Source organism: Ochotona princeps, chromosome 8 (genome assembly GCF_030435755.1).
Source record: "Ochotona princeps isolate mOchPri1 chromosome 8, mOchPri1.hap1, whole genome shotgun sequence".
NCBI classification, from domain to species: domain Eukaryota; kingdom Metazoa; phylum Chordata; class Mammalia; order Lagomorpha; family Ochotonidae; genus Ochotona; species Ochotona princeps.
The window spans coordinates 9,984,254-10,009,085 of NC_080839.1; the positions used below are offsets into that span (position 1 = coordinate 9,984,254).

At 42.3% G+C, this 24,832-nt stretch overlaps 1 protein-coding gene across 2 annotated transcripts in view; it reads right to left on the reverse strand.

Annotated features, from left to right (window-relative positions):
• EIF5B (eukaryotic translation initiation factor 5B) overlaps nucleotides 1–24,832 on the reverse strand; it is a 71,840-nt gene that overhangs the window by 19,914 nt on the left and 27,094 nt on the right. For both annotated transcript variants that reach the window (XM_058667526.1, XM_058667527.1), the window contains exons 7-14: nucleotides 24,544–24,642; nucleotides 24,013–24,099; nucleotides 22,958–23,032; nucleotides 15,280–15,566; nucleotides 8,628–8,735; nucleotides 8,379–8,489; nucleotides 3,095–3,162; nucleotides 1,056–1,197 (exon numbers count right to left, since the gene is read on the reverse strand). In XM_058667526.1, the coding sequence (XP_058523509.1) occupies nucleotides 1,056–1,197; nucleotides 3,095–3,162; nucleotides 8,379–8,489; nucleotides 8,628–8,735; nucleotides 15,280–15,566; nucleotides 22,958–23,032; nucleotides 24,013–24,099; nucleotides 24,544–24,642 (977 nt within the window). The remainder of the gene's footprint in view (nucleotides 1–1,055; nucleotides 1,198–3,094; nucleotides 3,163–8,378; nucleotides 8,490–8,627; nucleotides 8,736–15,279; nucleotides 15,567–22,957; nucleotides 23,033–24,012; nucleotides 24,100–24,543; nucleotides 24,643–24,832) is intronic.

Below are 24,832 nucleotides of genomic sequence, written 5' to 3' on the forward strand. Positions count from 1 at the left end.
AAAACACAAACATGTACAAAGCAGACAGCATCAACCAAAAGGCTGGATCAGGCTGAAAGGCAGGAACCCTGAACTCCTCAGGTCCCACCTGGAGTGGCAGGGACTCAAGTATTTGAACCACCATCCACTGACTCCCACATGAAACACTGCGCAAGATAAGAACCAGGATGGGATGGAAACATGAACATCCATGGCAGTACCTCCCCACTGAATAGTGGGCCATTCCAGATAAAGGAACTCCTGCACAATGCTGATAAAAAGGCAAAACAGTAGGGTCTGTGAGGAAAAATGTGTTGAGCTTATCAACTTGAACATTTATATACACTACATGACGCAACGCTATTCATAAGTTTTTAAGGAAACTAAAACAAATAACCATTCAACTATATAGAGGAAAACACACATGTGCAACTTGAACCTGAAATAACCTGAAAACTGAATCAAGCAAAATGTCTTCACTGGACAAACAATGCATATTATTTGAGAGGTGGAGAATGTCCAGCTTGCTGGCCCTGTAAGTCCTATGAAATCATTAGGTTTGGCCCTGCCATGGCAAACAAAGGTGGGTGTAGAAATTCAATAAATCTATAGCCAGCTAATTTTTAAGTTGATAACTTTGTATGGTCCAAGAATGTTTTTACAAAAATCCAAATGGTTCTTGATAGGAAGAAGTTGTCCACTCCTGAAAAATGAGTTACAGTTCAGAATAAAAAAGAACAATCTATGATACATCCGTAATAACACGAGAAACAACAAATGTCAAATTCAAAACACAACATATTCTGATTTCATTTATAAAATCAGAAAATGGCAATACTAGTCAAGGATCACAAAAAGAAGACTAGAGTTATCTGGGAATGCATGAAAACAAACAGGAGCATTAACAATTTTCTGGAAATATGAAGCAATCTGTTCTCTGAATAACAGCTAAATTTATCAAGGCACATTAAACTGTACACTTATTATGAAGTCCATTGTCTGTGCTAGCTATAGCACATTTAATGTTAAAAAAATGTAGTTTGTTTTACCAATTCAATTTTGAAAGAAGTGCTTACCTTATTGAGTGCAACAATGAAGGGACACTTTTTAGATTTGAGGAGGTTGATAGATTCAACTGTCTGGGGCTCCAACCCATGCATTATATCAACAACTAAAATGGCGATGTCACAAAGAGAGCTTCCTCTGTTCCTCAGGTTACTGTTGAAATAAGGTAAGAGATGTAAAAGCAGAAAATAGAGTAATTTTTTCCATAAAGTATATAATTTCTTTATAAAATCTAAACAAATAGAAGAAAAGTTATTCTTTAGTATCGACGGGAGGTGGATCCTGGCCCATCCCCTTCCAAGGTCACCAAAGTCACCAAACCCTTACATAAAAACAACATACATTTTGAAATCCTGACATAACTTTGTGAAAAATGCATTTTCCACGAGGTTGATGACCAATTGTATGAATGGATTTCAAAACTTCTGCATTCAAAAACATCCTCTAATTCCACTTCCTGTAAACTTTTGAATACACTCTGAGAACATCTTTCTAATCATTTTCATCATCTCTAGATTACTCACATTACCTAATAAAACATATATAAAAATGGCTGTTGCAACTTTGTTAATAAAACTTAGCATGTTCAGTATGAACACACAGGGGTCTTTTATCATCTATTCTTAATTTTTTAATGTTTTCAAAGTTTGAAAGGCACACAGAAAAAAAGGGAGTAAAAGGGAAACGTCAGTCAAGATGAGGAAAGAAGGTATTTTCCATTTGCTGGCTCATTCCCTAACTGCTCACAACAGAGGCTGGGCCAACTCAAACCCAAGAGAGCTCCACCTGGTCTCCCACAGGGGCAGCAGGATACTTAACCAGGCTCTGCTGCTTCCAGCTTCCAAAGGTGTATTTAGACAAAATTGGATTGCAAGTAAACGCAGGACATGACCCTAGGCACTACTATGTCATAACACCCACCTCAGAAACAAGGTTTGGAAAAATATCTGTAATTTGCTGCAGGTGGAATCAATGAAGGCAGAAACTGTGGATACACATGGTCAACTATACACATGTTAAATTGTATGTGCCCGGTGTGGTAGTCTAGTGCCTGAAGTGATAGCCTTGCATGCACCAAGATCCCATTTGGGCACTGGTTTTTGTCCTGCCCATCCTTCTTTCCATCCAGCTCCCTGCTTGTGGCCTAGGAAAGCAGTCGAAGACGGCCCATAGCCTTGGGACCCTGCACCTGCATAGGAGACCTAGAAGAGGCTCCTGGCTCTTGGCTACAGAGCAGCTAAGCTCCAGCTGTTGTGGCTGCTTAGGGAATGAATCATCAGATGGAAGATCTTCCTCTGTCTGTCTCCTCCTCCTCTGTATATCTGCCTTCCCAATACAAAATAAAACCTGGGCCAGGCGCAGTGGCGTAGCAGCTAAAGTCCTCGCCCTGAATGCTCCTGGATCCCATATGGGCACCAGTCATAATTCCAGCAACCCCACTTCCCATCCAGCTCCCTGCTTGTGGTCTGGGAAGCAGTCACGGACAACCCAAAGCCTTGGGATCCTGCACCTCTGTGGGAGACTCGGAAAGAAGTTCCTGGCTCCTGGCTTTGGTTCTGCTTAGCTCCGGCCATTGCGGTCACTTGGGGAGTGAACCATCGAACGGAAAATCTTCCTCAGTGTTTCTCCTCCTCTCTGTATATCTGACTTTTCAATAAAAATCAGTAAATCTTTAAATTGTACATGTGCCATTAGCCCTCAACTTGCTAAACGCTTCTCTGATACAATGATCTGACCTCTTTTGAAAAGAGTTCATTTCTGGAAATTAATATTACTATTTTATAAACAAAATGCTTTCATGATAAAGAATATTTCCAAAGGACAAAAATGTATTTCATATGGACTGAGATCCACAAAACACAGGCCAGATATGTGCCAGGATATGCTTTGCATAATAGGTGTTCTTTCAACACCTACATGAATGAGGCAGAGAAAGTTTGGTAAGTACATGGACCACAGACCTCAAGTAACCACCCAAACGTCAACGACTCTACCGAACTTGTGAACGCCATGGTTTTAAGCCATTTGAAAAGAGACTCATAAAGCTTACCTGAAAGACTCGTGCCCAGGAGTATCAATAATCAACATTCCTGGAATCCGTACATTCTCTCTATCAAACTAAAGACAATGGGAGAAACGTAGAGTTTAATGAAGACATAACAATGAAAGCCCTACCATGAAAACTTAATACATCTTTGCCAAATAAACTCAACGAGTTATAATATGATGGTTAGTATTTTCATTCACATTGTTTCACAAAAATGCAATGAAAAACTATCCCATTAAGGTCATAAAGCAAGGGTTTGGTTCAAATTCGAGCATACTGTTAAGTTATGATATAAATAACTGAGCAGTAATGAGATTATGTCTAAAAATTTGACATGCAAGAGGCAGTTCTCACTTCTGGGAAGTTTATCTGATCCAATGCTACAACAATTCTCTGCAGTGCCAAAATATCCCAAAGCTATGTCTGAAGTGGAATTTACACATTGATAGAAAATGTTGAATAAATGCACAATTGCTTATTCGGTACAGTGGATGGCATGCCCAGATGCATGGGGCAGGGGATATGGCAATCCACTGGGACCTGAAGAGGACATCTAGTAACACAGCGGAGGATGGAGGACAGAACAAATTCGACAACTCTCCCAACAAAGAGTTGACAGCAAGTATCTGAGCAAATGGAGACTCTAAGGTAAACTGCTGTCAGCCAATGGATATTAGAAGGATTTCCTTATCCTTAAAGCAACGAAATAAATCAACAGCATTTCAGAAGTATCAAAACCACCTGAGCAGTACCCCAGGAGCACGCCTGCATCAGGGACCCTGGGAGGACATCAGGTGTCTGCCTGTCCCCATCCTCGGGTAATGATCCAGTTGAGATGCTGGGTGTGGCTTCTCCCCTTCCTCCCTGCTTTCCCCAGATACAGGGAAAAAAAGGAAACTGGAAACAATGGTCTCATCCACTTTCCCCTATACCATGACTTCCCACCCTAGTCAGAGCTCCATTTGGGCATGTATCCTTCTCAACCATATACACAATATCAAATTTTTTTTAAATGCTAAGCAAAACACTTGATTTTCAGAACAAAAGCACATAAATAATTGGAAACATTCCAGGAGATCTCACTTAGTCTCTAACATATGCAACAAATCTCATACAGATTCTTCACATGAATAATCTACATTTCTGCTAATCTTCAAATGATTTGAAATTTTATATTCTGATCCATGTCAAAATGATTCAAACATAAAATGCTTCATAAGTGCATTCTGGAGGCATTAAATCAACAAGCACTCAGTGCCATAACTACTTTCAGTTCTGGTCTCTGCTACAAACAATAATTAACATTGTCACATAAAGGTTATCCCAAGAACTTTAACTCAGGACTAATAATTACCTTGCTCTTTATGTCCTAAAATAACACAGAATTTCAAGTTCTGGCAACTGGTGGACTAAGCTGTTATGATGCCTTTAATGACTAATACTGAGTTCACATTTAAAATACACTTAAATTTGGAAAGGAACAATTTTAAAACTGTCCTAAAAAATCCGTAATTACATACTGAAAGACAGTACCAAATAACTAGAAAATTAAACCAGAGAAATCAGCAGGAGGAAAAAAAAAGTTCACCTATCTTGTAAGATAAGGAAGATTCTATTTGGATCAAATTTAACAGCATAACTGCAAGAAATGGGAAATTCAAGATATTTAAGGAAAACAAAAAAATTCTGAACAAGGGATTTCACGTGCATGGCCAAAAGACCTTCTCGGTAAGCCTACACAATCATTCTTTAATATTCAAAAACTAAAATAATGTTATTCCCATAATTCTTACAAGACCCAGTTGAGCCTTGGGCTTTCTGTGTCAAACGATCCTGGGGCACCATATTATGCTAAATAATGTAAAATACAAAATGGACCTTTATGGGTCAGATCAATGCACCAGTCCACACAGGTGACCTAAGTTGGGCTGGTTAGCATGGAACACTGCTGACCACAACACACACCAGCCCACACAAGCAAAGGCTGGGGGCCTGTCTGGCAGGACTCACCAGTGAGTATCTGAATAAGGGATGTGTAATGTTAGGCTGGGCCATGACACTAACCAATACACAAGAGAACTAGGTCCAGGGGTAGATTCTGTGGGGCTATGTGGTATAACCCTGTGGAACTGCAAGTCCCACTGGTTAGCTTAAAAGCTGAGAGTAGCGATGGGTTGAGCTATGTATGACCATGGAACCTGCCGACAGTCACAGGTAGTAAGGCTGGGTAGGTCCGGCCTGCAGCACCCGCTAGCTTATCCTGAAACAGGTTGTGCAGTGGGCTGGGCCACAACGCCCACCAGCTCATGCAAAAGCCAGGACGGAGAGGGCAGGCTATGAGGGGTTAAGGGCTTAACGCCTGCCGGCAAGCATGAGATCTGAGTCTAGGAGTGGGTCTGATAGCGCAAAGGGGAAACTCCCCTGGTGGGCCATAGCTACCACTTGTAAGCACATGGTTCAGGCCTGGGTGTTTGTTAGGCCTGGCAAGGTAGCTCCAACCACTGAAAATGTGGGTTGGTTTTGGAAGGAAGTGGACCAGGCAGGGCCAAACAAAACTTAGCCCACAGGAGCCAGAGTGGAATGCATGCAGGTCACGCCGGGCTAAGCCATCACTCCCACTGGTTTGCATGAACTAGGGAAGGGAACAGACTGAGCACGGCCAAGTTCCAGCATCTGCCAGCCAAAGTTCGGTCTGGGGGCTGGCTAAGTCAGGCCAGGATGGAACATTCGAAGGCAAAGGTTAAGACACGTGAGGGGCTATAAGTTGGGTCAGAGCAACCCCTGGCACACCCAAGATCTGTGGCTGGGAATAGGCCTGCTTTGGGAGCTAAGGGGATACCTCGGTTGGGTTGTTGTTCCCACTGGTAAGCACAAGGGCTAGAACGGGGGTGGCAACCAGGTCTGGACATGGCTGCAGTGTCCCTCAGCATGGGTATAGACTGGGTCTGGGGTTCACCAGACTAGGCTACACTCCAGTATCCTATGGTACTCATGAGAACAAGGGTGGGTGTAGAACAGGCTGGGCTATAGCACCAAACACTAAGAACCAGATGCATACAGGCCAGTCAGTCAGGGCCATGGACCCACCAGTGTGTGTGTGAGATCTGGCACTGGGAGAGCTTCTGATGGAGGACCTTCGGGAACTCCTCTGTCAGGACACAGTCCCTTCAGTTGAGTACAAGAACCAAGGCTGTGGGCAGCCCAGACCAGCTTACAGCATACATTCAGCTCTAGTCTGGTGGTGAGCCTGGCTGGGCCAGTTCATATGACCCGCTGGCAAATCTGAGAACCAGAACTGGGTGTGGGACAAGCCGGGTAGGACCACCAAGACCAGCCAGGTCATAGTAGCGCAAGGACTGGTGGCCAGTTGGGCTGGGCTGGGCTAGGATGGGCTGTTGCCCCCACCATTATGAGCTGAAACTGGAGGTGGACCAGGTCCGGCCAGGGTACAACACTCATTAACAAATGCTGACATGAAGTGGGTCATGGCAGGCTGGGCCCCATCACTCAACCAACACACGTGAGAACCAGGGGGGCAGGGTGGGGGTGGAAGAAACGGAATCCCAGCAAGGGAGCTGTGGGAATCTCCCATGCAGGACCATTACTCCCACTGGAGAGCATAAGAGGAGGGATCAGGGGCGAACCAGGCTAGCCAGTGATACAACACCTGTTTGCCTGCATGTGGACTGGGTTAAGGGGAAAGCCAGGCTGAGCTGACTACCCACTGGTGCAAACAGAGGCCAGAGTAGGTACAGGTTGGTTGGGCTTTGCCACAGCATCAGCTGGCAGGTGCTAGCACCAGGGACAAATTCTGTCAAGCTAAACTGCAGAACCACCTAGAGAGTGCAAGATCTGGGAGTGGGAATGGGCCCAGAGGGAATCTATGGGCACCTCTCTCTTAGGTTGCCAGACCCACTGGTGAGCATGAGAAACAGGGATGGGGGCAGGCATGGCTAGACATAGAGTGGCACCTGCTCACACAAATGTGGGCTGGAGAATGGGACTGGTTGGTTTGAACTAGGCTTCAATGCCCATTGACAAACGAGAGCTGAATGGAATGTGGGACAGACCAGATCAACCTGCTATACATACTTTCAAGCACAGGAATCAGGGCAGGGGTGGGGCGCCTGGTGGGGGTTACTTGGGGTTGCTCCAGTTGGGCCACAGCTTCCACTGGTGTGCGTGAGGACCAAGTGTGTGGTGGGCAAGATCAGACAGGGTTGCAATACCCATTGGTTTGCATAGGAGACAGAGCTAGAGACAGCTATTGCAACCACCAGTGTGCATGGACTAATATGGGTGACAGACTGAGCCAGACCCTGTATTGGCAAGCACACCCAAGAATTAGGTCTGGGATCACCTCAGACGAAGTTTCTTTGAGGAGCCCCTCCTCAATTGAACTGCTGGACTTAGGGCTCCAACCATTGGGAAAACTGCAGGTTCATGGTCTGTCTGTGGAGAGCATGTGTCAAAGCTGAGCCTCCTCAGTGGCTCAGATGGAGCAGTGGACAGCATATCCAGGTGTACATGCAGGAGGATATGGCAGTCCACTGGAGCCTGTAGAGGACATCTGGTACACCAAACAGTGGAAGGAGACTAGAACAAACTGATCAACTGCTCCAGCCAAGTGTCGACAGTGAGTATCTGGGAAAATGGTGACTCTAAGGTGGACTACGTCAGCCAGTGGATCCTGGAAGGAGTTCATCGTACTTGGAGCTGTGAGATCCGAGCTACTCAAAACTATTGAAGTACGAAAACCACTTCAGCGAGACCCTCCAAGCATGCCACACATTGGGGACACTAGGATGACACTGGATGACTGTCCCCCACATTCCAGGGTACAGAGGTGGTTGGGAGGCTAGATGTGGCTTCTCCCCTTAGCTCCCCCCTTCCCCTAGATACAGGAAGGCAAAAAAAATATGGAAACAATGGTCTCACCCACTTTCCTCTAACCCTTGACCTTTATCACCCTAGTCAACTATGTGAACATCATCAAAAATTGAAAAAAAAAAAAAGGCATGAACATATGAGTATCTGCAGCAACAGTTAAAATACAGAACAGAATGACAAACAGTGATTGCCTATGGGAGAAAAAGAAGAAAATGAAATGAGAGAACTCTTACCACATATACTCCATTAAGAAGAAAAGATCTAAAGCCAATTAGGGTGAAGGAACAGATAAGTAATTTTGAATGGCAGGGGTCTGTTACAATATCTGTTCATTTTGTTACATTGCCTTGTAACTCACTTTTTCTTAGAGAATAAAATATATATACAATATACTTACATTTTTAATCATCTTAGTCTGTTCATTAATAGCCTCCAGGGGAACATTGGTGGCTCCAATTTGCTGGGTGATTCCACCTGCTTCACCATCCTGTACATGTGTATGACGAAGCTACAAGACAGTGAATACATATCAGTATTTTTGATATGGAAAAACACAGAAGAGCAGTAAGAAATCAGAAATTCATGTGTTCAACTATAAGCGCTAGATATCCTATAAGCAACAATGAACGGTACAATATTTCCTTACTTTATCCAGAATTTTTGTTTTTCCTGTGTCCACATGTCCAAGTACACAGATAACAGGGGCTCTTAACTTTTCTGTATTTACATTTTTACTGTGTTCAAGTCGACGTTTCTAGAAACAAAAAATTGGAGGATTAACATTATTTCAGGCACTTACATTCCATATTTGGCAAAGAAATGACGCTAACTACACCCACATTCTTACTCTTTTGAATTGTGTAATTTACAATAACAACTTTGCAATTTAATTCCCATGATAGCTCCTCCCAACAAAGAGAAACTGATTAATAGATTTCAGAGTAGTAAAGTGTAAATTGGAATGGTGTGAAATGTCACCTCAAACTTTTTGAATACTGTTGTATCAGCAATTTTTTACAGACTAACAATAAACAGAAAACAAGCTAATCTTTTTACGATACTGAGTATACAGTATATCTCAAACACTAATATGTGGGGGGTTTCTATAAAATGAGGTAAATTTAAAAAATTCCCGGGCCCGGCAGCATGGCCTAGAGGCTAAAGTCCTCGCCTTGAACGCGCCAGGATCCCATATGGGCGCCGGTTCTAATCCCGGCAGCTCCACTTCCCATCCAGCTCCCTGCTTGTGGCCTGGGAAAGCAGTTGAGGACGGCCCAAAGCCTTAGGACCCTGCACCCGTGTGGGAGACCTGGAAGAGGTTCCTGGTTCCCGGCTTCGGATCGGTGCAGCACAGGCTGTTGCGGCTCACTTGGGGAGTGAATCATTGGACGGAAGATCTTCCTCTCCGTCTCTCCTCTCTGTATAACTGACTTTGTAATAAAAATAAATCAATCTTAAAAAAAAATTTCAAAATTTCCCTATAGTGTTAAGATATTTAACATGACTTCTGTCACATTTTGATCCAACGTACAAACATGACAAAATCTCTCTAGGAGGCAAGTTCATCTAAGTCTGAACATAAGAAAACCCAATGACATTTCTTGCCTTCACAAGACACTACCACCTCCACAGAGAGCAGAAAGCATAAGAAAGCCTCCTTCAACCCAGTGTTTCTCTTTGCAGCATTTACCTGAGGTCCAATGAAAAACACAAGCTAGCATGGTTCTATTTTGAAACTACCAATCTTCTAAGCGCAGTAAACTTGGCATTCAGATTAAGTATTTTCATCAATGTCATTTTTAAAGATTTATTTATTTTTATTGGAAAGCCAGATTAGATTTACGAACAGGAGAGAAAGATTTTCTATCTGCCGGCTCACTGCCCAAATGGCTGCAATGGTCAGAGCTGAGCCCATCCAATCTGAAGCCAGCAGCCAGAGCCTCTTCCAGATCTTCCACACAGGTGCAGGGTCCTAAGGCCTTGGGCCATCCACCACTGCCTTCAGTGGCCACAAGCAGGGAACTGGATGGGAAGTGGAGCAGCTGGTACATGAACCAGCGCCCACATGGGATCCCGGCACATTCAAAATGAAGATTTAGCCCTTGAACCACTGCACTGGTGCCATCAATGTTATTTTTGTAAGAGCTCTTTCCTTTATTTCTAACAAGAAATACTGAATTTTTTCATTGAAGCTAGGACAAAAGTCTTTTTTTAATGTCAAATGAGAAATGCTAATGTCGAACACAATACAGCCCTTATGAGCCCACAAAGCAGAACCTATCTGGCATGTACTGCACAAGAACTCACCATATATACAACTCAAATTTGAACACTATGACTTTTAGTTAGGATTTGATTTGGTTACTAAACGCAGATCTCTTCCATACTTGGTTAAAAAAAATTCAATGGTTGCAGGCCCAGCACAGTAACCTAGGGGCTAAAGGATCGTATATGGGTTCTGTTTTGTGTCCCTGCAGTCCTGCTTCCCATCCAGTTCCATGCTTGTGGCCTGGGAAAGCAGTCGAGGACAGTCCAAAGCCTTGGGACCCTGCACCTGTGTGGGAGACCTAGAAGAAGCTCCAGGATCCTGGCTTCAGATTGGGGTAACACTGGCGATTGTGACTGCTTGGGGAGTGAATCAGTGGACGGAAGATCTTCCTGTGTCTCCTCCTCTCTGTATATCTGACTTTCCAATGAAAATAAATAAAATCTTAAAAAAAAAAAATTCATTGACTACACTAATGACAGACAAGTATACAAATCTGTATTTCTCTGGTAATGTTTTCCTCATGCTGTACTGCTTATTAATGAAAACTCAAGGGGGCCAGTGTTGTGGTGCAGCAAGTAGAGCTGCCACCTGTGATGCTGGCATGCCATACAGGTGCTAAGTTCGTATCCCAGATGCTCCAATTTCAGTCTAGGGCCCAGGCAATTCCCTGGGAAAAGGAACAGGAGATGGGTCAAATATATGGGTTTCCAGTCCCCATGCTGGGGACATGAAAGAAGTGCCTGGCAGAGCCATGTAGGGAGTGAATCAGGGAATGGTAGCTCTGTTTCTCTACTCTGTAGCTCTTTCAAATACATTTTTGTAATAAAAAATATTTGCTACAAACATTTGTAATGATTTACTATTCCTCTGTTGGAGATTTCTTAATCAGTTTGCCAGACCCCCCCAGCTGGAACTTAGCTAATGCCTCTCAATTATTAAGATTCTGACTCAGAGGTCTAGACTAAATTTCAGAAAACAACAAAATGTAGCATGGTTTTGACCCTGAACTGCATTTCCCCAAAATACATAACATTAATGTGTTACTCTCCACTCTGACTGCAAATGGAGGTAATTGAGGTTGCATAAAGTGATAAGAAAAAGGGTCCTGGCATGATAGTATTGGTGCCCTTATAGAAGAACAGATGCCAGGAAGTGATCTCTCCACATCTGCAGAGAAAGCCATGTGATGCCACAAGAAGAGGTGTTAAAAATTGTATAAACTTGGGGCCTGCCTTACAGTATGGCTGTAGGGCCAATATTCTTACAAAGGTGCCACTTGGAGTCTTGCTAATGTGCCTGGGAAAGCAGCGGAGGCTGGACCAAGTGCTTGGGTCCCTGGCACCTGGCTCCTGGCTTGATCTGGTCAAGTCCTGGTCACTGCACACATTAGGAGAGTTAACCAGAATAAGGAAACTGTAACCTCTCTGAAATCTGCCTTTCAAATTAACTAATTTTTAAAAGTTACAGAAATTATATAAAGCATATTCTCTGATCTCAAGGGTCAGAATTTAGTATTGTAAACAGTAGAAATTGGGAAAACTCATAAATATTTGCAATTTTAACAAAATGTTTGAAAATTAGTCAAAAACTATAGAGGAAATTAGAAAATATTTTGCACAGAATGAAAATAGAAATGCATCAAAGCAATACCAGAAATTGATAATATAAATCCCTATATGGCTTTAGAAACAAGTCTCAAATAATCTAAGAAATTAGATCTCGGGGTTCAGGTCCTGCCAGCAGGCGCTGAGGTCACCAAGGGTGAGGCAAGGGCGGTTAGGAATATCCGCTTTATTACGCAAAGGTTACCACTTTTAAAGGGTAAGAAAGGGGAGGATAGGAGGGAACCTTCCGACAGACCCTCCCCCCCACCATCAAAGACACTGTAACTGGCTATATGACATGTCTATTTCCCTTCATCTTCTGGTCATGTCAGAGTTCATGTTCCACGTGTACTCCCCTTGACCTTCTAGCCATATCGGAGGTCACACTCCACATGTAGGGCTGGAAGCTGTAGCTCAGGCCACAGGGAAGTAAGGTCTACACCCTACCCACCAGGCAGCAGGTGGTTGCCCACAATGAGAATTTAGCAAAAGAAATAAAAACTGTAAAACCCAACAAAACAAAGGAAGTAACAAAATATAAAAAGATAAAATTCAATAAGATGAAAAGTTGGATCTTTGAGAATATCAAAAACAGGGAAAACCTTCCATCGCTAAAAGTGGAAACAAGGCGAGACCACTGCCAGCCATGGAGAACTTAAAGAATTGTGAAAAGATACCAGTGTACAAATACTGTAATTTCCAGGAAACTTATCTAAAAAGATACAGATTACTAGTTGTATGTGTCTGAAAATAAGAAATGACTGCAAACTGGCCAAAGAAATCTTTTACAAAAACATTCCAAAACTGGGTTGTGATGATATCTGTATAACCCAGTATATTTACAAAACATCACTGAATTGTGTATTCAAACAAACACTATTATAATAGGTAAATAATACCTCAACAAAGCAGCTTAAAAATAATTTACAGTTCAGAGATCTATTAACAGTACACATCTGGGCCCGGCACAGTAGCCTAGCACTCAGCTCAGCTCAGCTCCAGCTGTTACGGTCACTTGGGGAGTGAACCATCGGATGGAAGATCTTCTCTGACTCTCCTCCTCTCTGTATATCTGACTTTTCAATAAAAATAAATCTTTAAAAAAAAAAGCACACACCTAAAAACCTTATTATTGAACATTAGATTGACGTTTTTAAAAATCTGAGGTTCAATTCCAAAACTATTTTTAAAATTTTTTATTTTAAAAATACTTTTATTTGAAAGACATGCATGAGAGACAGGCAGGCACATGGAAAGACAAAGACAAAAAGCACACAGAGCTACCTCCCATCACTGGTTTACTCCCAGTGCATGCAACAGCCAGAGGAAGGCCAACAAAAGTCAAGAGGCTCACTCAGTCGGGCTCTCTTCTGTGGTTTTAAGCACCCAAGCACACAGGCTGCCATCCACTGCTTCCCAGGGAACACAACAGCAAGACACTAGAATCTGAAGTGGAGCAGGGACCCAACCCAAGCACCCTAAAAAGGGACGTGGACATCCCACATGCCCTCTGAATAAACTGCACTAAGCAGCCATTAATCCTCCACACATTTTTCTTTTGAATCAATCATCAAACACTTCAACATTCTCTCACACAGCAAAACACCTGACCAAGTGTGGTGGGAAGAAAGTCACACAGAAATGGAAAACAAACGATCCTGGCATCTAAGAAGGAGAGGCCAAGGAGGCCATCCTATTCAACATTTTTATTACAAGGAAGCAGATAGCCCCCACGACAAAAATTTATCTGCTTCAAAAATGTCAACACTATCAGAGTTGAGCAACATTAATTTAGAACATATCCTTTTATCCTTCAAAAATTTATACAATTTATCTCTATCTAGAATTTAGAGAGGGAAAATAGAAATGCTGATAAAGCCATCAAAACAAAAACTGAAACATCATGCACTAGGATAACAAACACTGAAGCTTAAATCTACTCATTGTTAAAATAATGTAGTATTCTCAACCAAACCAACAGTTTTTAATATATTACTAACATATTCATCTGGCACAATTAGAGGAAACTTGTTCATGAAGTCAGCTCACATTTTCATTTAATAGGAAAAATGCAGAAAGGCATTTTTAACTTTAAGAAGCAGAAGCCTCACGAAAACTAGGACAGGGGCTGGGGTGGCTAGACAGACACCCAACAACATCCGTAAGGGCTGGATAGTTGAGCTGGTTAGATGGAACAAGGTTTTAATACCCATTGACATGTACGAGAGCAGAAGGGGATGTGGGACAGACTGTGCTAGTCTGCTGCACATACGGGCAAGCATGGGAACCAGGGCAAGGGGCAGGCCTGTGGGGGTTATTGTGGGTCGCTCCGTCTAGGCTGCAGCTCCCACTGGTTTATGTGAGAGCCGAGTATGTACTGGGCAGAACCAGGCTAGACTGCAAACATTCACTGGCTTCAGTGGAAGACAGGTATGGAAACAGAATCAACCCAGCAACTGCAACCACCAGCTGATCAGGGCAATGGACTGTGCCGGGCCCTGTGCTTGCTAGTACATACAAGAATCTGGTCTGGGAACACCTCAGACAAAGTTTCTTTGCGGATCCCCCCCAATCAAGCTTCCGGACTCAGAACCCTAACCATCAAAAGACAGAGGACAGAACAAGTCAATCAACCACCTCAACTATATGTTGGCAATGAAAATACTGGGCAAACGGAGACTCTATGATGGACTATGTCAATCAGTGGATTCTCCAACGACCTCATCGTGCTTGGAGTGGTGAGAGTGGCAGCAATTCAGAACTGTTGAACTATCAAACCCACTTGAGCAAGACCCTCAGAGCATGCCCCACATCTGGGACCTGCAGTGGGTGGGAGACTAGGTGGGGCTTCTCCCTTAAAATCCCCTTTTACATCAGATATATTAAGGAAACAATACAGAACTAATTGTCTGGCCCATATTCCTGTAGTGCTTGAACCTTTTTACCCTAATTATGTCAAGATTGTAAAAAAAATAAATATTAAAAAAAATATTAAAAACAATTGAAGCAAAAAAAAAAAAAAAACAAGAGCCTCTCCAACTCCCAAGATGCAAACAAAAATGACCAAATGTCTCATACCGAGTAAGCAAGATATGCAAGACAAACAAAAAATGATGTGCACAATGACAGAACAAATGTTCAGAAGACCTCTGCATCCTTATAAGCTATCGTTCACAGAGCACATTAGATTTGGGAGAAAACGAGGAAAAACTAACGAAGCAGTCTTCATTCTGACCTGAGTAAGGAGGGAGGCTCTTGTGTGACTAACCTGAAATATATTTCAACACCCTCAAACACGGGGCAAGATACTTCCTTGCAAATATATTTTTGAGAGATGCTCAAAGCATTGAGTCACAGTGCACATTCTCATGATGAAAGAGGAGGTGGGAGAAAAGTAAAAAAAAAAAGAATAAAAAAACAAATACCTCAATCCTGCGTTTTGCTTTGTCGTAAGCCCTTTCTTCTTTGGTTCTGTCATCATCAGAGTCAGACTCGGACTCTGAGCTCACTTCTTTACTGGGCTTTTTATCGAACGTTCTCCCTGAATCTTTTTCATCTGACAGCTTGTCCTCATCTTCGTCACCTTCGCTGCCTTCACTTTCTCCCTCCTCTTCCTCTTCCTCCTCACTTTCTTCTTCCTCCTCCTCCTCGTCCTCCTCCTCCTCCTCCTCTTCAGGATTTTCTTTTACTTCTATATGGACTGTGTTTCCATCTTTCAGAAAAGTAAATACAGACATTAAAAACAAATGAACTTAAACAGCATATATCAAGTACAAGAGACTTTAAAAGAAAAATGTTTAAAGTGTATTAATTACTGTATTACCACAAATTTTTCAATGCATCAAAAATGGAATGTGTTTGGTAGAGGCATATTCTTGTAACTTTTCTTTACTGTGGAAGAATTTTATTTCATTTTCAAAGACAAAGGAAAACTTTGCTGGGTATGTTATCCTGGACCAACAATTTTTTGCTTTTAGAATCTGGAATAGGTCATTCCATTCTCTTCTAGCCCAATGAAACTACATCTTGACAATAGGATGCTGGACTCTCTGCCATTGTCCATGCCCACAATGATGGACATACGACTGTGAAGAACTATATGATAGTAATAATATAGAGGAACTCATTTTGAGGAGAGAAGACTTGGAGAGGGAGTAAAGGGAAATACAAGGGCCTATGAAACTATCATAAAATAAGAAAAAAAAAGAAAAAATAAATGTGTTTGTCTATATGTTATAATGAAGGTGGCTATGTTTAAACAGTTAAAACTAAAGGCAGTAATCTACAGGCAAGTTAATTAAAAAAGAAAAGCATTATAGTTGGGGTCAGTGTGGCAAGCTATTCCTCTGCCTACATCATCAGCATCCCATATAGTCACCAGTTTGAGTCCCAGCTGCTCCACTTCCTCTGCAGTTCCCTGCTGATGGCCTGGGAAGGCAGCAGAGGACTCATCTGGGAGACTTGAAGGCAGCTCCTAGTTCCCAGCTTCAGACCATCCTAACTCTGGTTGTCATGGTCTTTTGGGGGAGTGAACCAACACATAAAAGATCTTTCTGCCCACCTCTCTCCCTATATTCTCTGTGAAGCAAAAATAAACAATAATAAAAAAAATAAGAAAAGCAGTACTAAGTCAGAGATTAAAGGAGAACTTGCAACACGTATCACAAGATAGAATCCAGGAGTTCAATGTTAACTAACACTTTCTGTTTCGGGCTCTGTGCCGATTCTGGAAGATAATCTCACTGCTGGAGAACAGGTACTGAGCCTACGGGACTTCAGGGGGTTTATGTATAGGAGGGTAAATACTGGGTTACAGTTACTTCATGATAAAATTCTGAAGAACGGTATTCCAGAAGAAAGCATGAATAATAAACAAATAGAATCTGCTCATCATTGGCAGATCACATTTAATACCTCTCACAGATCTACAATGTGACGTTAGATTGCTAGTTTGCACAAATCCTTCGGGAACTACTGAGAAATATGTGTTCTGGAAGAAAGATATCACTGACTTCAAGTTACCTCTACAGTTTTGTAAGAAAAATATGCAGTCCAAACCCATAAAAATAACAAGCCACAGGGCTGGAATGATGGTGGAGCAGGTAGGTCCACATCCGTAATGCCAGCATCCTATATGGTCCTAGTTTATGTCTCAACTGATCTGCTTCTGATAGAGCTCCTTGCCAATGAACTTCTGAAAGAAGAGGAAGACAGCCTAAGTACCTAGACACTCACCCACGTGGAATCCTGAACTGACTTCCACACTCCTAGGTTAAGCCTGGCACAGCCCCAGCTGTTACAGACATTTGTGGAGTGAACCAGATAACAGAATATTTGTCTTTCAAGTTAATAAACCTAAATAAATATCAAGCCAAATAAAGGAAACCAGCATTTACAATTCCCCCAAAGGCTATCATATATTGAGATTATGAAGCCCAAAACTGAAAATTACTTTTCTTTCACCATTGAGAATAATTAAAAATAGATTAAATTATGCACCTATAAAAGAAATTAAAACAATCGATTTATCGATTTTATCTATAGAAAGTCTTTTAACAGACAAAATTAAGCACCAAGAGATGGGCTCAACAGATGACAATAAACTAACGACAGAAAATTAATGACCTTGAAGAGAGTCAAGGGAAACCAATGCAGAATCCAACCAGAAGGCTCAGTGACTAAATTCTCGCCGTACAGAACACCAGGATTCTCTATGGGTACCACTTCATATCCTGGCTACTCCACTTCCCATCCAGCTCCCTGCTTGCAGCTTGGGAAAGCAGTAGGTTTAACCCTGCACCTGCGATGGAGAATGGCAGAACCTCCTGGCTCCTGGCTTTGGACAGGCTCAGCTCCAGTCATTGTGGCCAAACGGGGAGTGAACCCGTGGATGGAGGCTCTTTGTCTCCTCCTCTTTCTGTAAATCTGCCTTTCCAATAAAAGTCAATACACCTTTCAAAAAAAAAAAAAAAAATCCCAGCTGTGAGCAACAGCCTAGGTTGTATTACACCAAGGCAAGTGTTACACTGTTAGGGGAAAAGCAGCTAATAGCTGGTGGATATCCTGGGCCTTGCTAATGATTGCTAATGACAAATCTGTGTTAACTCTATCAGTGTGCCAGCATTATCACCTAGCCTATTCTTTTTTTTTTTTTTTTTAAAGATACAGGGGTGGGGGAGGAGTGATGCCAGATACGTGAGCCCCAGGGACAAGGGGATCAAGCAGGCCCAGGTCTCCTGGCCTTGGTTACTGAGCCCACCTGTATGGTAGGTGCCAGGTCGACAAGCCCCAAGGATGAGGGGTCTGGTTGGGCCCAGATCACTTGGCCTGGGTCCTTCGGTCGGCTTGCACAGTGGATGCCAGTTCCACAACCCCCAGGTATGGGGATACAGTAGGGCCCAGGTTACCTGGACTGACACAGTTGGTGCCAGGTCTGTAAGCTCCCTGACAGAGGTCTGGTAGGGTCTGGGTTGCCTGCGCTGGGTCATTTGGCCACCTGTATGGTGGGTCTCAGGTCCATGAGCCCTGAGGGTGAGATACAGGCAGGAAGCAGCCTGCGGCGCCAATGGCACTGTGCAAAACCCAATTGCTGCCTGGCAGCACACTTCTCAGTGCTTGGTGTGTGGGACTGCAGGGAATCTAGGGAATGGAACAGGTGGTGCACGGGGCACATGAGAGCCCATGTCCAGCACTGGTGGTCTGACTGTAAAGTGCAGGTGTCAGAACTGGTCCTCCTCAGTGGATGGCTGGCCCAGATACACAGGAAAGACACAACAGCCCACTGGAGCCTGCAGAGGACAACTGGTATCACAGCAGAAGGAGGAAAACAGAACAAATTGAACAACTACCCCAGCCAAACGATGACAGTAAATACCTGGGCGAATGGAGACTGGGGTCAACTATGTCAGCCAATGGACCTTGGGAGGATTTCCTCATCCTTGGACTGGTGAGATCAACAGCATTTCAGGACTATCGAGACCATTAAGTAGAACCCTCAGAATACATGCCACATCAGGGACCCTTCGTTGATATCGGTTGGCTGTTCCCTAATCCTGTGTGCTGAGAGGCAGGGTGTGGCTCGTTCCCATATTCCCCCTTCCCCCAGAAACAGGAAGATGAAAAACATTTGGAAACAATGGTCTCATCCACTGTCCCCTAACCCTTGACTTTTCAACCCTGATTAACTATGTAAACATCAAAAAATTTGAAAAAAAAAATTTTAACTAAAAAGAAAAAAGAAAAAAACTACTGAAGATTACTGCAGAGGCCTTACAAATAGAAAACACAGAAACAGTGAAACAAGGACAGTTATTAAAATATTAGAGTTGTAATGGCAATCTTGAGAGTTAATGGCTTCTCACTTCACACCATTTCAACAACACAGTTATAAAGTCCTAGAAGTAGAATAAATACAAAGAACTCTACCATGAATAAATAATAATAAAATTAGAGAATCAAACAAATGAGAATTTAAGCCAATACTTGAATTCTCAAAAGAAGCAATGACATCCAAGACAGGAACTAATACCCCTAAACATTGGATAAAGTTTGACCCAAGAAGTCTTCATTCAGTAAATAAATCTTTGAAGAATGAGGCTGAAATAAAGACAGCTTTATAAATTCAAGAATGCAACATATCACCAGATTTATGCTAAAGAAAATCTGAAAAGATGTTCTTCTAGCAAGCAGAAATGATCACAAACGGAAGGCTAACAATGTAGGAAGAAATGAAACAACCAAATGGCAAACAAATCGGTAAACACAAGTAGATATTACTTGTATTAAAAAAAAGATAGGCCAATGTAAGATTTAAAATAACAAAGCTATGATCTACCAAGGGTCGCAGAAAGTTCATGAAAGTGTGCATTATGAAATACGTATACATGCATTTCAATGCTGTTTGCACTAAAATAAATAGCTATCAGTCATTCAGATTTTCCAGAAACTTTCTAAGCTACCCATACAAAAATTTAAAGTGGGAAAAATGTTGAAGTATTTCAAAGTTTTGCGATCTTCTGGAAGGAGTAACATCAGACACTGTTCGTTCAAGAATGTGCACACTGAAAACCTCCAAGTGATGGCCTAGCAGCTAAAATGCCAACTAAGGCCATTGTTCACACGCAAGGAACTGGATTTGACATTCACCTCTAACTTCTGATCTCAGCAGGTAACTAACAATGCTGGCTCTTATAATTGGATCAATGGCAAAGGTGAGTGACATCAATATTGGTCCAAACTTGCAGACTTGGACTCGCTCAGTCTGGGCCATTAAGATATTTGAGAGATGGGCTCGGCGGCGTGGCCTAGCAGCTAAAATCCTCAACTTGAATGTGCCGGCATCCCATGTGGGCGCCGGTTCTAATCCAAGCAGCTCCATTTCCCATCCAGCTCCCTATTTGTGGCATGAGTAAGCAGCCGAGGACAACCCAAAGACTTGGGACCCTGCACCCATGTGGGAGACCTGCAAGAAGTTCCTGGCTCCTGGCTTTGGATCGGTGCAGCACTGACCGTTGTGGTCACTTGGGGAGTGAATCATCGGATGGAAGATCTTCCTCTCTGTCTCTCCTCTTGTCTGTATACCTGACTTTCCAATAAAAATAAAATAAATCTTGAAAAAAAAAAAAAAAAAGCTATTTGAAAGGGCCTGGTGCAGTAGCCTAGCAGCTAAAGTCCTCACCTTCTCTGCACCAGGATCCCATAATCCCGATGGCCCTGCTCCCCATCCAGCTCCATGCTTGTGGCCTGGGAAAGCAGTCAAGGACAGACCAAAGCCTTGGGATGCTGCACCCACACGGGAGATACAGAGGAGACTCCTGGCTCCTGGCTTCAGATTAGCTCAGCTCCAGCCGTTGCAGCCACTTGGGGAGTGAATCATCAGACCGAAGATCTTCCTCTCTGTCTCTCCTCCTCTCTGTATATTTGACTTTGCAATAAAAATAAAGAAATCTTAAAAAAAAAAAAACAAAAAAAACAAAAAAAACACCTGAATTTCTTATATAAAAAAGTAAAAGCCTGGTACACCCAGAGAAGGAAAAAAAACTCAACAATCGATCAAGTTGAAAATGAGGAAAAAGGGGCCCATCACGGTGGCCTAGTGGCTAAAGTCCTCACAGTGAACGCGCCAGGATCCCATATGGACACCGGTTCTAATCCCGGTAGCTCCACTTTCCATCCAGCTCCCTGCTTGTGGCCTGGGAAAGCAGTCGAGGATGGACCAAAGCCTTGGGACCCTGCACCCACGTGGGAGACCTGGAAGAGCTCCTGGCTTCGGATCGGCTCAGCTCCGGCCGTTGCAGCCACTTTGGGAATGAATCATCAGGCGGACAATCTTCCTCTCTGTTTCTCCTCCTCTATATTTGTCTTTGCAACAAAAAATAATAATAATAAATCTTGGGCCCGGCGGCGTGGCCTAGCAGCTAAAGTCCTCGCCTTGAAAGCCCTGGGATCCCATATGGGCGCCGGTTCTAATCCCGGCAGCTCCACTTCCCATCCAGCTCCCTGCTTGTGGCCTGGGAAAGCAGTTGAGGACGGCCCAAAGCTTTGGGACACTGCACCCGCGTGGGAGACCTGGAACAGGTTCCAGGTTCCCAGCTTTCGGATCGGCACAGCACCGGCCATTGCGGCTCACTTGGGGAGTGAATCATCAGATGGAAGATCTTCCCCTCTGTCTCTCCTCCTCTCTGTATACCTTTGTAATAAAATAAATAAATCTTTAAAAATAATAATAATAATAATAATAATAATAAATCTTAAAGAAAAAAGAAAAAAACGGAAGTGTTTAGTCTCATCGCCGAGACAACACAATCCACACTGGATTCATTCACTGCCTCTACCAACTGGGCCCTGCCATCCTGGTCCTACACTTCCAGCCTCAGCTTCTGCCCAGTTTTGCATTCTTGGACAGTAGTGGAGGATGGCCCAAGGACGTGGACACCTGAAAACCACATGGGAAATTTGGACAGAATTGTCAGCTCACTGCCACCATCGTGGCCCAGTCCCAACCACTGTGGCCACCTGAGGAATGAGCCTGTGGATAGAAGAGATCTATCTACCTTTTTCTGTCACTCTACCTTTCACATAAACAGTAAGAAAAAAAAAAAAGTATGTGTGAAGGTCTTCTAATAGTAACACCTTTCTAAAAAAGAATGTACAGCGAATTTTTCCCACTACGATTTCCCTCCTTTTGGTCACAGAGGACTGTATTCTTCTGCTGTGGAGGACAAGTGTCAACTCAGACGCTGATAATGGTCCTCTCCACACACCAATGCTGACACCCTCATCTTGGACTCTAAAGCTTCCAAACTGTAAGAATTACTTCTCTTTAGAAATACCCAGTGGGTGGCAAGTTATTCTATTCTATCATTGTAATTCCTAGAATAGGAAATAGGAGTCACCACTGTAGCACAGTGGGCTAAGCTGCCATCTGCTTACAGGTGCCAGTTCAAGTCCAGTTGCTCCATTTCCAATCCAGCTCCACAGTGCTAGCTTCAGTAGCACATATACCAATCCAGCTCCCTGCTAATGTTCCTGAGAAAGCAGTGAAGGTTCAAGTGCTGAGTCCCTCATCTACATTACATGGGAGAGTCTGAAGAAGCTCCTGGCTCCTCCTTAGCCAATGGCTGTGTCAGGGCACTGAACCAGTAAATGAAGGGCCTCTCTCTCTTTCTCTCTGTAAACTCCACCTTCCAAATATAATAAATGCTTTAAATAGGCTGGCAATTAAACAAAGCAAGCATTTTGGCAAGAAAGGAAGGAGCAGTGACTAGCAATTACTTTATGTATCTTTTCAAGACATTTTAGGTTACCAGGACTTTTGGTAAGCTATCTTCAAAAATAACGTCACTTGTAACACTATCACTCTAAAAATCATAGAAATACTGAATCTCAAGTAGCTCACTAATAAAGGATCTTCAAAAGATACACTCATTGATAAAATGAAGATATAGACAAGGATTTGCAAATCAAGACAATGCCGAGAGAAGACAGGTCCGTATTCCCTATCCCCTAGTGTTTATATAACTTTCATAATTGACTTAAATATATTAATTACATACATATCTAATAATCATAGAATTTATCATTTTATGTTTATGAATGATTCACCTTTTTCTCTCTCCTCATCACTGGCCATAGCTTCCCAATCATCCAGTCCAGCATCTTCAGTATCTTCTTCTTCTTCTGTAAAGACAAATTTCCATTGAAAATACGGAAGAGTATTTAGAAAAATCAGGCTGCTTTTGGAGAAGTGGAAAAATTATGCTCTAACAAATTGTTTTAATGCTGCCCAAAAATATGCATATGCACAATTTTGTTATTTTGGGAGCTATCATCTTAACACAGCTAACATGTTATGCATCATCCTATTTTCAATACATCATATGAAACAATTCAGAATTCATGTCTGAGACAATTAACAAATCAGAAATTTAAACAATGAAATGCTCCTTGAAATCGAATAAAGGAATATGAATGTACTTAGTTTTGGATGACAAATAAAATTTTTCTTTTTTCAACTTTCAACTCATACATGAAAACATTTTTATTCATTCAAATACTGCTTAAAATCCAAAGTTGATGGTGCAAAGCTATCACTACCATTCCAGTTCAAACAGAATGCTGTGCTTACAGTTTAATAGCAGAAATCTGAAATTCTGAACAGTGTTTAACTATTAAAACCTTAATACTCTCCCTGATAATGATGCTTGTCCATTGAAATCCAAAGTAAACCTATTCTTACAAACGCCAAACCACTTCCGCAAACCTCAAACACATAATGAATAACTTGAGTCCTCTGATTAATATAAGCTAACCACAGGTTTTAATACCAATTTTCCTGTTCCTTAAAACATTCTAATTAAAATTAATTCCCGCTTGCCTCTGAAGCATTGAACTAAAACTTTATGTCCTCCCTGAACTTACTGACCCACAATTATAACCATCTGAGGGAAACCCAAAGCATTCTTCTAGAAAAACATTTTACTGACACTTATAAACATCACAACTGTTGAGGTTGCACTTGGATGGACACTTCACAGTGGAAACAAGAAAGAAAAGCCATTCAAAGACATGTATTTTGATTTTTCTAAACTATTTCATGACAAATAAGATCATGAAATAGCATACTGTTTAATATGAGTTAATCAACTAATGCCACTAGCCTGGCTCAGCAGGAGGCGGTGTATCTTCTTTCTCCGGTCCTTGTACTATAATGTCTATAACAGCACTTAATTCCACTGGGTCAACCACTAAACAAAGAGCAGAAACCAAGTTAGTCATTCTTCAGCATAACAATACCTATTAAGTACCAAACAAAACAAAAATCAGTAGTTAAATCTATTTCTTCAGCAAACTATAGACAAGGCTTCAGTAGCAGATGTTTATAGAAAGCTATTCTTCCTGCTCAATTACCTAAAAAAAAATTCTAGAAAGCTGAGAAGCAAACAAACAAGGAAGGAATGACAGCTTGACTTTCTGGAGTTAACAACGTTATTCACAGGGCAAGACCCAGATATTTTTCATTTACCTTGACATTAAGATCAGGCAAGAATCATGGCAATGAGCAGTAGCAAGATACAGAAGTAAGCTTTACTAGGCTGTTCTGAGTTATTTATTTCTAAGAATAGTCTGCTTTGAAGTTTGTGAAGAAAACAAACTAGTTTCTACATCAGAGGCTATAATTAGATACACACCTTCTTTATTTTCTACCTGCTGTGGTATTTTTTTCTTCTTTTTATCTTCATAAATTGGCCTTTTCTTTGGCAAAGAGTCTTTTGATGGCACTTCAACACCTGAAGTATAAAAATGGAAAACTTCAAGCTTATACCTGCATATGTGATCTGTTACCTTTAAAAAGACAGCATTTGGGAGGCTGGTGCAGTGAAGCAGCAGGTCAATTCTCCACCATCTGGGCACCAATTTGTATCTGGCTGCTCCACTTTCCATCCAGCTCCCTGCTTGTGGCCTGGGAAAGCAGTCGAG